This window comes from Symphodus melops, assembly GCF_947650265.1.
Source record: "Symphodus melops genome assembly, chromosome: 3".
Lineage (NCBI taxonomy): Eukaryota > Metazoa > Chordata > Actinopteri > Labriformes > Labridae > Symphodus > Symphodus melops.
Window position 1 is genome coordinate 27,843,818 of NC_136693.1, and position 13,768 is coordinate 27,857,585.

The 13,768-nt window shown below is 41.6% G+C and overlaps 1 protein-coding gene across 1 annotated transcript in view; it reads left to right on the top strand.

The window, feature by feature from the left end:
* The window catches only part of LOC306821196 (UPF0606 protein KIAA1549L-like), a 64,885-nt gene that overhangs the window by 28,712 nt on the left and 22,405 nt on the right, over positions 1–13,768 (top strand). The window contains exons 3-8 of the mRNA XM_079339472.1: positions 1,306–1,791; positions 1,917–2,032; positions 6,807–7,026; positions 7,316–7,449; positions 8,811–8,979; positions 13,130–13,189. Coding sequence (XP_079195598.1) covers positions 1,306–1,791; positions 1,917–2,032; positions 6,807–7,026; positions 7,316–7,449; positions 8,811–8,979; positions 13,130–13,189 — 1,185 coding nt within the window. The remainder of the gene's footprint in view (positions 1–1,305; positions 1,792–1,916; positions 2,033–6,806; positions 7,027–7,315; positions 7,450–8,810; positions 8,980–13,129; positions 13,190–13,768) is intronic.

Sequence of the window (13,768 nt, forward strand, 5' to 3'; positions counted from 1 at the left end):
ACCTGACTACGTCCTACAAGCAGGGGGCTCCATTAGTGCAGCTTACGACACAGTTTTCTTCTTTCAAGGCTGCAAAAGACTTATTTGTGTTCAATGAGGCTTCTGAAGTTGCTTTCAAAGGAAATCCCACCGAAATCCCCGCTTCTACAGTAACTTTTGATGCTGCATTAGAACCTCTTACAAGTCTGTCCCATAAGGATAATTCAACACTGATGAGCCACTATCAGAATTCCTCCTGGTCAGATTTTACCCAAACACCAACAAAAAACTCGGTTTCTCAATCTGGATCAGCCACCAGTGCTAAAAGTAATAAATCCAATTTGTATTTCAGTGGACAAACAACCATCCCATCCACTCTTTCCTCTGCTGCAGCTTCTTTTTACAGTGATGGACAAACCAGCAAGGAAACATTTGGTGCTATTTTCAGCATTGGCACAAAACAAATGGCACCATATAGAAAGTGGAAAGCCACAAAGCCTGGGTCTTTTCAAAACGCTGCCGTTACATTTCAAACTACATCCATTGGCTTTGATGGGGCAAATACTAATTCACAAGCAGATGGCCCATCATATGAACATCCAAAGCTGGAAGACAGACAAGAGAGTAATTTGTATGTATTGAGCGCAACTAATTCAACTGTCGTCGCTCCTGATCCATTTTCACTTCATCCAACTGCTCGAGAACACACATCTTTTGGATATATAAAAGGAACATCAGGATATGAGGAACAGAGTCAGAATTCGTTGGCAGCTGATCTTAGATCTGCTTTGGCCAACGATATTCAGCAAGGAGCCTCTGTGAACCCTTTCGCTCCATCAGCACAGGGTTCAGATGGCTCTTTGGCACTCACTCAAACAACTGCCGGCACTGCATTATCTTCACATGATCCATCTCCCTCGTTGGTATACAAGAACAAAAACAGCCTTCTTCTGGAAGGTGTCGACTCTCTTGAATCTTCCTTTATCACTACTGCCTCACTTTCAAACAGCATTCAACGCTCTATCTCCAGCATTCATAATATCAAACACACAATTGAACACGTGCCATCATCTTCAGAGACTTTGCCTCTCTCAACTAGTAGTATCAACGCTTCTCATTCGTCCTCATTGCAGAATTCAGTGTCCAATAAAGCTTCACTATCATCATCACCATCATTGTTCTCCATCAGTCCAACCATGTACCCAAGCTATGCATCGTCATCTGCACCTGCACGTGCACCTTTTTCATCCTCATCGCCAAGTCTGAGCTTATCAATAGATTCTGATCACTTGGAGGATATTACTCAGACCTTTGCTGTTCTTACAGAGGCAGGGACGGACGACTTGACCGTTGGAACATCTAGAGCAGTTGCTCTCACTTTCCCCAAAGAAAAAGTTTCCAGTCTCGCCCCCTCTCAATCAGCCAGAATCATCCTTTCTGCTGGACCCACCGAGAGGACATCTCAGGTATCACCTCTGCCCCCTCAACAGGACACCAATACGGCCTCTGTAGAGGTTACCACATCAACTGTAGCTTCAACCACCAAAACGGACCCCACTACTACCGTACCTATTCTTAGAGTCACCACACAGTCCATCACCACGACCACGTCAAAGCTCACACCTGTGACCAGGAGGACAACGACAACCACAAGTATCAGAACTCAAACCAGCAGGAAACTGTTCACACAGCCTTTCCCCAGAACAAGCCCTCCCAGGGCAGCCCCCACAATCTTTATTTCCCCGTTCACCACCACCACAGAGGCTCCACCGCAGCTGTGCAACATCACCGAGAGGCTGTGGGTAAAAACAGGTAAAAAAAAAATAAAAATACTTTTAACAGTCTTATAAAGATATTCAGATATTTGTCATTCCTTTAACACGCTTTGTCCCATTTCTGTCTGGCTTTCCTTTTTGTTGTCTGCCTCTGTGTGTTAGTTGTTTCCATCTATGTGAGAAGAAACAGACTTGACAGCATTCAGAGGCAGAACCTACGGAGGGGACTCAGTCAAGGCCTGCGAAAAGCTCTGAATGACAGTACAGCCCAGGCGCAAGTAAGAATATTATCTGTTATCCTGTGGATTTATTAATGAAAAAAAAACTAATCACCATATAGAGTACAGTATCCCTTTACCATGATGAAATGTTGCTCAAGATTTTTCTAATACATTCACTTTTTACTTCACCGTTCTTGTTTTTGTTGGTACATATTGTGATGATTGGTGACAATTTATTTTTTGAAATTGTGCTTAGTTATTGGCAGAACTGTGGAACGTGTCAGTCCTGTCCACATTCATGATCACATTGCTTTTTATTCATTTTTATTCCAACAAAACGTTAAAAAATGCTCCACAGCAAAAACTTCTCAAGGTACCTTCGAGATTTTTTAACTTCACGAATATAAATAAATTACTGTTGTTGTAAGAAGCTTTATTTTAGAGGTTTTGGAGCCAGTCAGTGTTTTGAAACTCAATACAAATAATGTTTGAACATATTGCAAAATAATGTTAAGTGTTTTAGTCAGCCCAAGAGGACATAATGAAAAATCCACTTACAGTCTTTTTGAGCATTTATTTGGGAAACCTGCGTGTCTGCCGACCCCCAAAATGTGAAATAAACCCATCCAGTCCTTTGTTTGTGGTCAGCATAAGTCTTACAACACAGAGAAAAATGCTCCATTTTTAAATTTGCTCTCCTTGTGACATCACGGTGGGATTCCTGCTTAAAAACAAATCCCCTCCTCTCTCCTGGTATCTCCACCCATGGACTCCACCCCCAGCCTAAAACACAACTTTTGTGCAGGTCCACCATTTTTATTCTCACTTGCGAAGGAGTGATGTACACCAGGAAAATTCATTGCATTTAAAGAGACACACGCACCAAAATGGAGCCTTCTGAGAGAGCTGGTTTCCTCCTCTGCTGCCTGATTCATGTTTTATTTGGACCAAAGCACAGCCCAGGGGGAATGTTTGGAAAGGTGAAAAGGGGGATAGTATGTCCTCTTTAAAGAAAAATCAACGTTATTCCCTTCAAGCTATTTACTAGAACATGTTGTTTGACAAATTGCTTTTTACTGACCCAAACTGTTGCTTCTGTTTAGACTTGGGCTTAATTATCAACACTTTTCCAATGTTAAGGAACTTTGAATGGTTCCTCCATGAGCTCCGAAAATAAATCTGGAGGTATAATGTGTTCGTGAAAATACACTCTTACCAAGGACTCTCATGTAGGCTATGTGGGAAGAGATGAGGACTAAGATAGAAATTAGGTTGACTGAATGTGTCCCAGATGACAGGTGATGGCACATATTTGAGTAACTGTACCAACACTGAAAGAATATGTAGATTAGTTGCTGTAGATGAGTGTTGCTCCAATTCCCTGATGTTCACAACATACATACATGCTTTTATTTACACCGTAAAAATCTCTCCACACTTTAACAGAATACAATCTTATCATTGCAGTGGGCTCACCAGATTTAGTTTCACAAAAAAGCAGGAGGAAAATAGTCTTAACATTTTCCCTGCCATAGTGATACAAACCATTCAGTGCGCACACAACGATTTTTGTGTCAGTGGATAAGCCGTTTGTGGAACCAATCATAGTTCCAGCTGTGCCAAAACCAATCTCTCTCTCCAGTGAGCATCTTATACCTCTGTTCACTGTGACTTTGTACCGGGAGCAACTTTTGGCGATGCAAAGCTGTGCTTAAATGCGGCCAGTAAGAAGAAATAAAAATGGGCAGGTTTGAGTCTCCTAAGCTGTATATCTATGTAAAAAGACAGATAAAGACACACTCCATGTGTTCCAATATCTTACATTTAAATACTAGTATGAAAAACACTTGATTGCTGAGCTTTGACTTACATTACATTGAGTAGATTGACAGTAAGGGGTTTCGAGCACAGCCATCATTTTACCCAAAAAGCTGTCTTTGTTCTATGGGAGGAAGTCGGAGAACCAGGAGAGAACCCACTCAAAGTATGAACATGCCAACTGTTCGGCAGGGATTCAAACCAGGAACTATCTTCCTGTGAGGCGACTACGCTAAGCACTGCACCACTTTGCAACTCCAAATGGGATTCATTTCCTGCATAAAAAATACTTTCTGTTACTCTCCAGTGGGCTGAAGTGCCTTTAGAGTGTTGTAATTTTGAGCAAGTGTCGAGTACATGTTTGTGTGTGTGTGTGTGTGTGTGTGTGTGTGTGTTTCCCACATCAACAGTCCTGTTAAATGTCGTGGGTATTGTATTTCTCAAAGTGGAAGTATCAGATAAATGTGAGTGAGGCCTGTGTTTGTGTTTGTCCTGCCTGTGTGAAGGTCAGTGCTCTCACATGTTCAGTCTCTCTCCTGATGTGGTCTCTGGAGGGGCCTTGCTTCGGTGCACTCCTGGTACCCATTTTTACATTGCTTGGGTCCCTTTTAGTAGCACTGCGCTCTCATCCAATGGGAAGCAAGCTGTTGTCAAGGGAAATTGCTTCTGTGTTTAATTATAGGCTATAAATGGTGGGGAGGAGAGCGATGAGCAGTCCTGATGTTAAAAAGATGATGAGATATAGACTTAATGAGTTGATCCAAATGTCAAAACCATTTGAATTACAAGAAATATACGTCAACTTTTGTCTTTCCTGAAGCAAAGCCTCTCCAGTGACTGAAAAGTTTTTCGAAATGACTGAAATCTGTGGAGTTAATCTTTTGGCAGTCCTCACACTCTATGAGACAGAGTCAGTGGGTGTGTTTTCACTCTCTGGCTTGCTGGAAATGCAATCTCTTAATAACACCTTCACATGGCTGAAGCCTGAGAGGATGAAGTGATAATAAAGGGCTCTTTTCACAGAGGTTTTAACAAGGCTGAATTGTAAGGAGACAGAGTGCTACAGAGACTGCAGGCCCTCTGTGTTTGGGCCAGCGGATCCTCTTGTCAGCGCAGGCTTTCACATGGGTTTAGATCACTGACCTGATTGGTTTCACCTCTCATACAAACACACACACCTAGTTTCATATAACGTCCATCATCATTTGACTTTTCTGTTTCATATTACGTGAACAGTTTGTCAATAAGTCAAACTCCCACACATCAACATTTGGTAATATCGTCATCACACATGCTTATGAAACACACAGATTCCCCCTGTGTTTCTGTGAGAATGAGGGCACAGTGGTACCTGTCCTCTTGGGTAAGAAGTGAAGGAACATAAGCCTCTTTGTCCCAAACTCCCCATTTAACAGTCCTTGCCATGTCTCGCTCATCTTATCTCCCTCCTCTCTCTTCCGTGCAGCCCTCCGGCCACTAACAGATCTCTACACGTGTCTGTTCATCATAATAAATCTCTGTCCCGTTTCCCTCTTTAGCGAGTGGTTGCAGTACTCTCTAACCGCTCCATCTATTTAATACATTTCAATATTTAGTCATTCAGCTCGTTTGCTTATGTGACGGATTGATTCCATCTGGCGGTCCTGCTTAAAAGTTCATATCGAGAATGTGTTTTTGTCGATTCCCTTCATTTATTATCATAAAGGTCCAATGTTTTTTATATAACGATTTATACTTTATTAATCCTGTGAGGGGAGATTCAAATTTACACTCTGTTTAATGAACATGAACACAAATGGGCCTAAATACACACACATGCACAAACGCCATCCTATGGACATGCTTTAATGTCTCAGAGTGAGGAGGCTGCACTCCAGAGCATTTTGCTCAAAGGCACCTGGACAGTGCTCAGGAAGTGGGCTGGCACCTCTCCAGCTACCAGCAGAGAATTGAACTAGAAATGGAACTTGAATCAGCGACCCTCTGGTTCCCAATCAAAAATCCCTACAGACTGAGCTACTGCCACCTCAATGTGTTGTATGTTCACATCTCATTTTCTATGCAGTACAAAATGTCTTTCAAGTCCAATTCTTTGGCTGGTCCAGATTATTTACTGCTCAGCAGAGACAGAAAACTGGTTTCTTTCTGGCCAGAGTGAGTTTCTGTTCTGGCTTATATTTAAAGGTTACAGGGATCAACAGACCAAACAGAAGTTGTGTGCTGCACTAAGAGGGCTACAAGACATGAAAACACACCCGAAATATGAGGAACACTGCTTTGAGATATCCATCTCTCTCAGTTTCTTGAAGCCTATAGAGTATAGACAGTGTGCTGTACAGAAAAGGTACACTATGGATGCCTCATAGTCATATGTCATGTGTCAGACAGCTCCATAAAAATGGGAGTCCTGAAAGGTTAAGACAATATCCTACGATTTAGTGGATTTTTTTTTTTTTTTTTTTTTTTTCAGAATTCAATGAAAATAAAACTATAAATGAATCTCGGTTCATATAATTTGTTTTCATTGATGTGTCAGCTCAGGTGTGACGGTGGACCATCACCCTGAAAGTGAATATCTAAATGTAATTCAGCCATCATTACAGCAGTAATCACACCCACACTGTCATTTCCATCTTTTCAGATGAGTGACAACAGACTACATTTTGTTTTCGATTATTTTGCTTTGTAAAATAGTTTTTCAGGTCACATCTGAAATGTACTTTTTATTAAACTGATATCATAATATGACATTTTGTTATGTTTGCTTAAAGCGCATGTTCATATCTTAGTTTTCACTGATCTTAAATGGTTTAACATGTGACTTTAAAAATGTATTCTCAGACTGTTGTGACGTCAGTGTGTTACTGGGGATTATAGCCCATCTGATTATGAGTTTGGTAACTCATTATTATGGCCCACTGAAACAATGTACAATGGGGCGTGAACATTGTAATATACTTAAAAACCGCTTCACTGATGATGTATTGTTTTCACGCCTTCTTTCCTCTCTCAGGTGGAGACTGTATTTGGATCTCCCAACATGACAGTGGCTTATCACGTGACTGGAGGGGACATGGTTTACATTCCCTCTGTTTTACTGGAAGCCTTGAACTCTTATGGACGTGATAAGATGATTGCAGACCTGCGACAGTACCTCCCCATGGTAACAGCGCTGCCCCTCCCCGTGACAACGTGGAGACCCATCCCAGCCCCTGGCTTCCAGATAAAAACAGGTCAGCTGGTGTTCAGTCGGGATGAAAGACAATAATAAGTCAGAGATCAGCTGGAGAATTACTGTTGTTTGTCCCTGCTGGGATGGTGCACTGTGGGATTTCAGGGGAAAGCTACATTTGAGACAAAACATAAAACAAGTCTTTATACCTATGATAATATATCATTTTCTAATTGTTTCCAAAACACATACTGCAAAAGATAGCAGAAATATTATTTTGTTAGCTATGGAAATGTAAACATGACAGTAGTCGCACGTTATGTGTTTTCATTTGTGTTTTCATGTCTCAGTGCTGCAGTTTGTGGGAGCAGGAGATGATCATCGCTCCTGTCGGTTTTCTCAAATGATGGAACAGAGGCTGGAAAAGGTGTTTTGTGAAGCGCAGGCCAAAGTGCTCAACGTCAACAGCAGGCTCTCTGTTCAGGTACAGTGATGTAACCCTTGTGCTTCTCAGATCACTGTGTAGGTGTTTCTCTTACAGTTACAGTGGCTGTACTGGGTTTTTAACATGATGCTGGTTTTTGAACTTGTGTGATGTAGAGCTCTTGTGTCTTGGTCTTAAACTGAATCAAAGCTAGACTAAGGCCTGGCACACACTAAAAGGTTTTTAAAATCTTAAATGATTTGGAAAATGTGAGAGGCCACGCCCATTCAGTTCTTGTAGTGTGTGTTGTTCACAGAGAGCGTCTCAACTATCAAAATGTGACATCTCACACAGTCAAACTTGACTTAAGAGTAAACAAAAATGATGGTCGAGCTACATGTGGCTAGCTGTTAGCTGGTACATCCAAAACCTTTTGGCCCAACTCCACGAGACACGTTGAATAAAAACGTATTGTTGCCTTAAATCAATAAATTGGTCCTAAATGTACGACATTCATCTGACTTTATGATACGTGTTTGCTGTTTTCCACCATGGAAAGGTTTGTTATGCTTTCTGCATCAGTCATCTTGCTTCCTGATTGGTTATTGTTCAGTTCCAAGTGACAAGTCACAGAGTCAGTGCTGTTTTCAGTGTTCTCCTCACACAGCAGGATTTTTAATCGTTAATATTGAACACATCCGAGCACATGAGGAGGTTAAACATCACTTTTAACACACCTCACAACACAGGAGAACCTGGAGAGATAATCTTTGGATCTACAGACAGTTAGACTTATGCTAACTGTGGTCAGGAGGGGGAATCTGGCCCAATATCTGCCCGAGTGTCTCGTAGTTTGCACCTTTGTAATCTTTTCTTGGACATAGTGATGGATGCAGAGTCATCAGGCAAACAGCAGTTAAGCTAACTAAAGTGTATTGAAGTCAGTTTATTGAATACAATCTGCAGCATATTAGAAAAGCATTTGACTTCTCCGGTTTGTCTCATGTTGATTTGGTAGCTGAAAACAGATAGCTGTTTGTGCATAATTGTGCCTCTGTGTATCGGGCTTTTCCTTTTAAACCATAGCTGCTTCTGGGATGCAAATTAATTATGTTTAGGGAGGCAATGTTTGAATTAATTTTAATGAGCTGCCACGTCTAAGTGCAAACTATTTTGAGCCAATTTAATGTTTATGCCTGTATGAAAAAAACATGTGGGTTACAATAGTTTCCCCATTCTTTAACGCCTTTACAAATTCTTGCTCTGCTTCTTGATGATTTGTTAATCCAAGATTACATGATTGTTATTTATTTGATTTGTGTTCATGTGCTCTTGTCTTTTCAGTTTTTGCATGGAACAGTTATGGTTATACCAAAGTTCTTCAGTGCCTTCTTCTTACCCTGAGCCTTTTTATTTCCCAGATGCTGAGTGTCTCCCAGGCTGCAGGCTCCCCAGCTGTGTCGCTGGTGTACACTTTGAAGAACGGGACTGTCTTCCTTAATGGCACCGCTGCCTCAAACCTCCTCGGTCAGCTGTCAGCTGAGCTGGTGGGCTACTTCCTCTTCTATCCACCACTTATCATTGCTGAGCGTAAGTTACAATTTGCATTCAGAATTACATTTGTCAGTCAGGGGTAAGATGAAAGTAGTACAAGAAGAGACACCAGAAGTAGTTCTTGTATTCTAACGGGAATATTTAGTTCTCCAAATGCAAATTAGGTTTATGAAGAAAAAATAAAAACAGTCCTGATCTTTTTCCTCAATACAAGCCTAAAGGAGGCCTCACACATTCATTTGGTCTGTCATGAGGGCGGCTGTGCTCAGTGGGTACAGTCGTTGTCAACTGGATTGTCACGGGTTTGATCCCCAGCTCCTGCAGCAATCCTGAATTCAACGGTGTATGAACGGGATTAGTTACTCCCTGATGGTCTCAATACACAGCAGCCTCTACCATCAGTATGTGAATGTGTAGGTGTGAAATGCGGCATAAAGGCCCTGACACGCCAAGGAGACCGTCGGTCCATCAGTGAGCGGTCATCCTAGTTTTTGCAGTGTGTACAGCTCCATCGCTTCCCGTCGGCCCCAGTTGGACTTTTTTTGGCCGATTCCACATGTTGAACCAGCGTCTGTAATGACTGGCGCGGTTGAGTGCAGGACTCCCTCTGATTGGTCTGTTCAGCTAAGTGAAACAGGAGAGCCAGTACACAAGAAGAAAAATGTAAAAGCCTCTTCTGTGCTTGTTCCACTACTTTTTTTTGAAACTCTATTTATCCCCATGGGGCAATTGTGCACCAAGCATTCGGCCACAGGAGCAGCGAACTGCATACACCCTGACAGAACAGGGGGAGCAATTCAGGGTTAAGTGTCTTGCCCAAGGACACATCGGACATGTTGCTCGCAGGAGCTGGGGATCGAACCCTCGACCTTCCGATTGAGAGAGCCACAGCCGCCCAAGTTATAAAAGACCAAGGGCTGACAACGCCATTTTCATCAGACATTACAGACTACTGCCGCCTGCTGGCAGGCACAGTTAATGCCGCTCACGCATGCACAGAAGGTACGTGGTGATTGGCCGTCGGCTGTAGTCTTTGCAGCGTGATTTAGTGCAACTTTTTGGTGAAAACAGAAGGAGTCGTGAGCCGACCCCACAGGTGGTCTTTCTGGACAAATTCAGCTCAGAACTTCAGTCTCTGAAAAGACTTCAAGTCTGACTAAAGTCCAGCTTGTCTGTAGTTGGATGTTTTTTTTAGTGTTCTTTTGCTTTAGTAATGAATAAGTCACTTAAGGGCGAGCTGAAGTTGAGATACAACAAAGCCCATGCCTCATACACACTCATGGACATACTCAGCCTAGCGATCCATCTGTGGCAGAGATGTACTTAGACAAAAACAAATGAAGAGTGACAAGGACTCAGCGGGAGTCTGAACAGCAATCCTTCCACAGTTCCAGGGTGCAGCCCGTTTCTATCGCCAGTGTAGCTGGGGAATGATGTGTAAACTGCTCAGCAGAGGGAGATACAGCAAATGCAAGACTCTTAAGATATAATAAGACACATCATTTTTATGGCACTTCCCAAAGGATCAAAAACATCTCTTCTGTTTTACATTTGCAGTAAATTCTAAATGCAGGTACAGCAAAAGAACTAGCCACCTGCAGAGGATTTACATTTCTTTTACAAACAGATTTACCCAGAAAATACCAACATATCAGTGTAAGGCCTTGGACTAATAAGAAGCCGAGCATACAGTATATTCTGGATTTGAGTTTCCATGTGTTTTTAGTGTAAACAAAAGATGAATGTTTCATACAGATGCCTCTTATCTGCATTGGTTCTATAGCAATGAGGGGCATCTGACATGTTGTTCTGTAAAGTCAGAACATCTGGTGTGAGACATTTTGCTTAAAAACTTTATAGAAAGTTTACAATTACAATTCATCCTTTTCCCAGGCATCCATATTCCTCTGACATCATGTAGTGCTAATCTGTTGTTTTGCTGAATGCAAGGATTGATTTCTTCATTTAAAGGTAACAAAGCATTTCTGCTAAATCATCATCAAGTGTTTGTTGATCAACAGAAGTTTCCTTCCTGGTAGGTAGTGTCAGCGGGAGACGGCTTTACGAGTGGCTGTGGATTATAGAGGCCTGCGCTTTCTGGCTCACCCCTTGTTTTGTTTCTGTTCATGCAGAAATGTCTCCCTAGCTTAGTTTTAATGGTACATGAATCTCACATTGGTACATTTGACAAGTCTCAGCTTTGGCTATGCAGGCTCATGCTCAGGATCACAGCAGAGTAGATACCTGCTACCCTGTGTTACCGTCTATCTCGGCCTTATCCTGAAGGCAGTTTTTCCACTTTTTGTCCTTTGCTGACCCAAGCGAGTTAATGAGCTATGGATATTCTCTATACCTTACTGAACTGCATTTAGCAGAATTTAGAAATAAACACTGCAGGGTATCTTGGGTGGCTGCTGTGTCCTTTGTCTGACTCTTCTTTACTTGAATAGAAATTATAAACTTAAGTGTTGTCCTTGTTCTGTTTTCCTCAGGAACAGCACCTATGTCCTCAAACATTCACAGATTCTGCAGGGCTCCCTTGAAAAAGAGGTTTTTAACCTCAATGGGATTTTTCCTGGGTAAATAAAGGTTAGATAATAAAAGAAACTACTAGTTCTCTCCTTAATGTTTCTTGAGTCTCTCCTGTTGAGTGTATCTCCCTCCATCCAGGACCTGGTGTTAGTGATTTATTTTTGCCATACATGGACAAGCTCAGTAAACCCTTTACCCGCCTGCAGCAACTTATGCAATACTGACGCCACACAAAAACAGTATATAAGACCTGAAATGTGGAGGTCATTGTTGTTCGGGGTGGATCACGCACTGTTTACATTCAGATAAAACAGAGCTATGTGTCAGGGTTGAATTAAATGATAAAAGTTAGCAACAGGAAGGAGGAATCTGTTGGGAAACAGAGAAAAAGAGATAAGCCATTAGAAACCCACTGGGGGAGCAGTCACTGACACAGAGAAAAACTCAGTAAGACAGGAGAGTAAGAGAAAGAACGAGAGAGTGTGACAGGGATTTTACTCTGTTTGTTTTGCAGGCTCGCCATTAGTCATATTACACTGTTCGCAGGAGGTGTGAGCATATGCTGGCAGCGGCTGCCTCCTCACTTCAAAGCCAATTATCGCAGTAAATAATTAACAGTGGGAGATTCTCGTACCACCGTGGGCTCTGCTCTGACAGAGAAGGCCTGCGATCTCAAGCCACTCCGGTGTGCCTGTTTGTAGCGCTGAGAACCCCATGGCTCCTTGGCATGTGCAGGCTGAACAGCCAATGCTCGGCTCTTTATCCCCCCGGTCTCTCTCAGTTGGAATATGACTGAAGCTGATCGAAAAATATCTCGTTTTAGGAAATAATAATAAAAAAAAGTTAGCCTAAGTACTGATGTTAAAATGAAATATTGCTTTAAATATAGCTCCCTGTTGGTGAATTTCAAATTCTTGGAGTGGCTTGAAATTAGTTTTAAGGTCGTATCCCCAAGCCTTGCATTATGTAAAACTATTACATTCTACATGATTTGAACTTATGGATATTGTCTACTGATTACCCAATCCATTAAGAATGCCTAAGCCCTTACTGCTCCACTCAACCTGCATCCCCCTCCCCTCCACCTCTCTCTCCTCGCCCATGTCATGCCTGAGTGTACATTTCTGTTGCAAGTCTGTTTTCACTGGCTGGTGATACAGCATTCCCAAAAACTGTGCAGCAGCCTGCGCCACAAAAGTTTAATCAGGCAGGAAATAGATGTAAGAGAACACGGAGACAACCAGAACTCAGGCAGCTGAACGCCTGCCATGCTTCAGTGTTTGTCTAAAATGCAGTGATAATGAGGCTTTAACCTGATATTTCAATTGCACACAATGCACCAAACTCAGACTACTTGTTGCTGTGCTAGCAGCAAGGAAGCAGGGACAATATACTTGCCTACATATCAGGCACAAAGACCTTTTATTTTTATTTTGTAAATGTATTTTGACATTAATGCAGGCTGCTTTTATGTGGTCTTTTTATTCTTTTTTAATAAAGTAAACATGTAATTATTACATTTAAAAGATGAATAACATATGGTAGTGAGGTGATGATTATAAAGTGAACATCACTGTTTGTTCACATTTCTATATTGTAAATTAACATGGACTCTGAGAGGTAACAGCATCATGTTTTATTGCTTTATTTGCAGCTCTGGAGTATCACAATCTGAACACCTCTGCTGCTACCAGAGACTTATGGGTAATTACAGGTAAGGTCATCCATGTTTTAACGCATCTTCACATATTCAGTTTGAGCACATGTGCATATTCTACAATACAAACACTACAATGAAAAAAAATAAAAAAAATAATTTGAAAAAAATAAAATAAAATTATATATATATATATATATATATATATATATATATATATATATAATTCCTTTACAATCTTAAACGTTTTACAGAGTGCTACTTATGTGATATGAAGGACTTCATGCATCAGCATATGTTTACAATCAGTCCTTTCACTGCATCAATAAGATGCATATGACCTCTGGATTGTTCGCTGTTTTTTTTTTTATCTCCTCGGTAGGCTTCATTAATCAATGTATTTCACAGTGCTCAAGGGCAGGCACAGTGCTACTGTTTAATGGATGTCCCTTCAGATTAGGCCGTGTGCCTTTTAACCCTGCACTCACTCTCATGAGAGGCCAAGCCAGTCCAAGGTCTCCCCCTACATAAATGGATTTACTCACACCTCAACAAGATGTACGACCAGCTTTATTGCCTTTAGACAATTAACAAACAGAAACCAGGTTAAAGCTGAATTAGGTGATGTTTTACCAC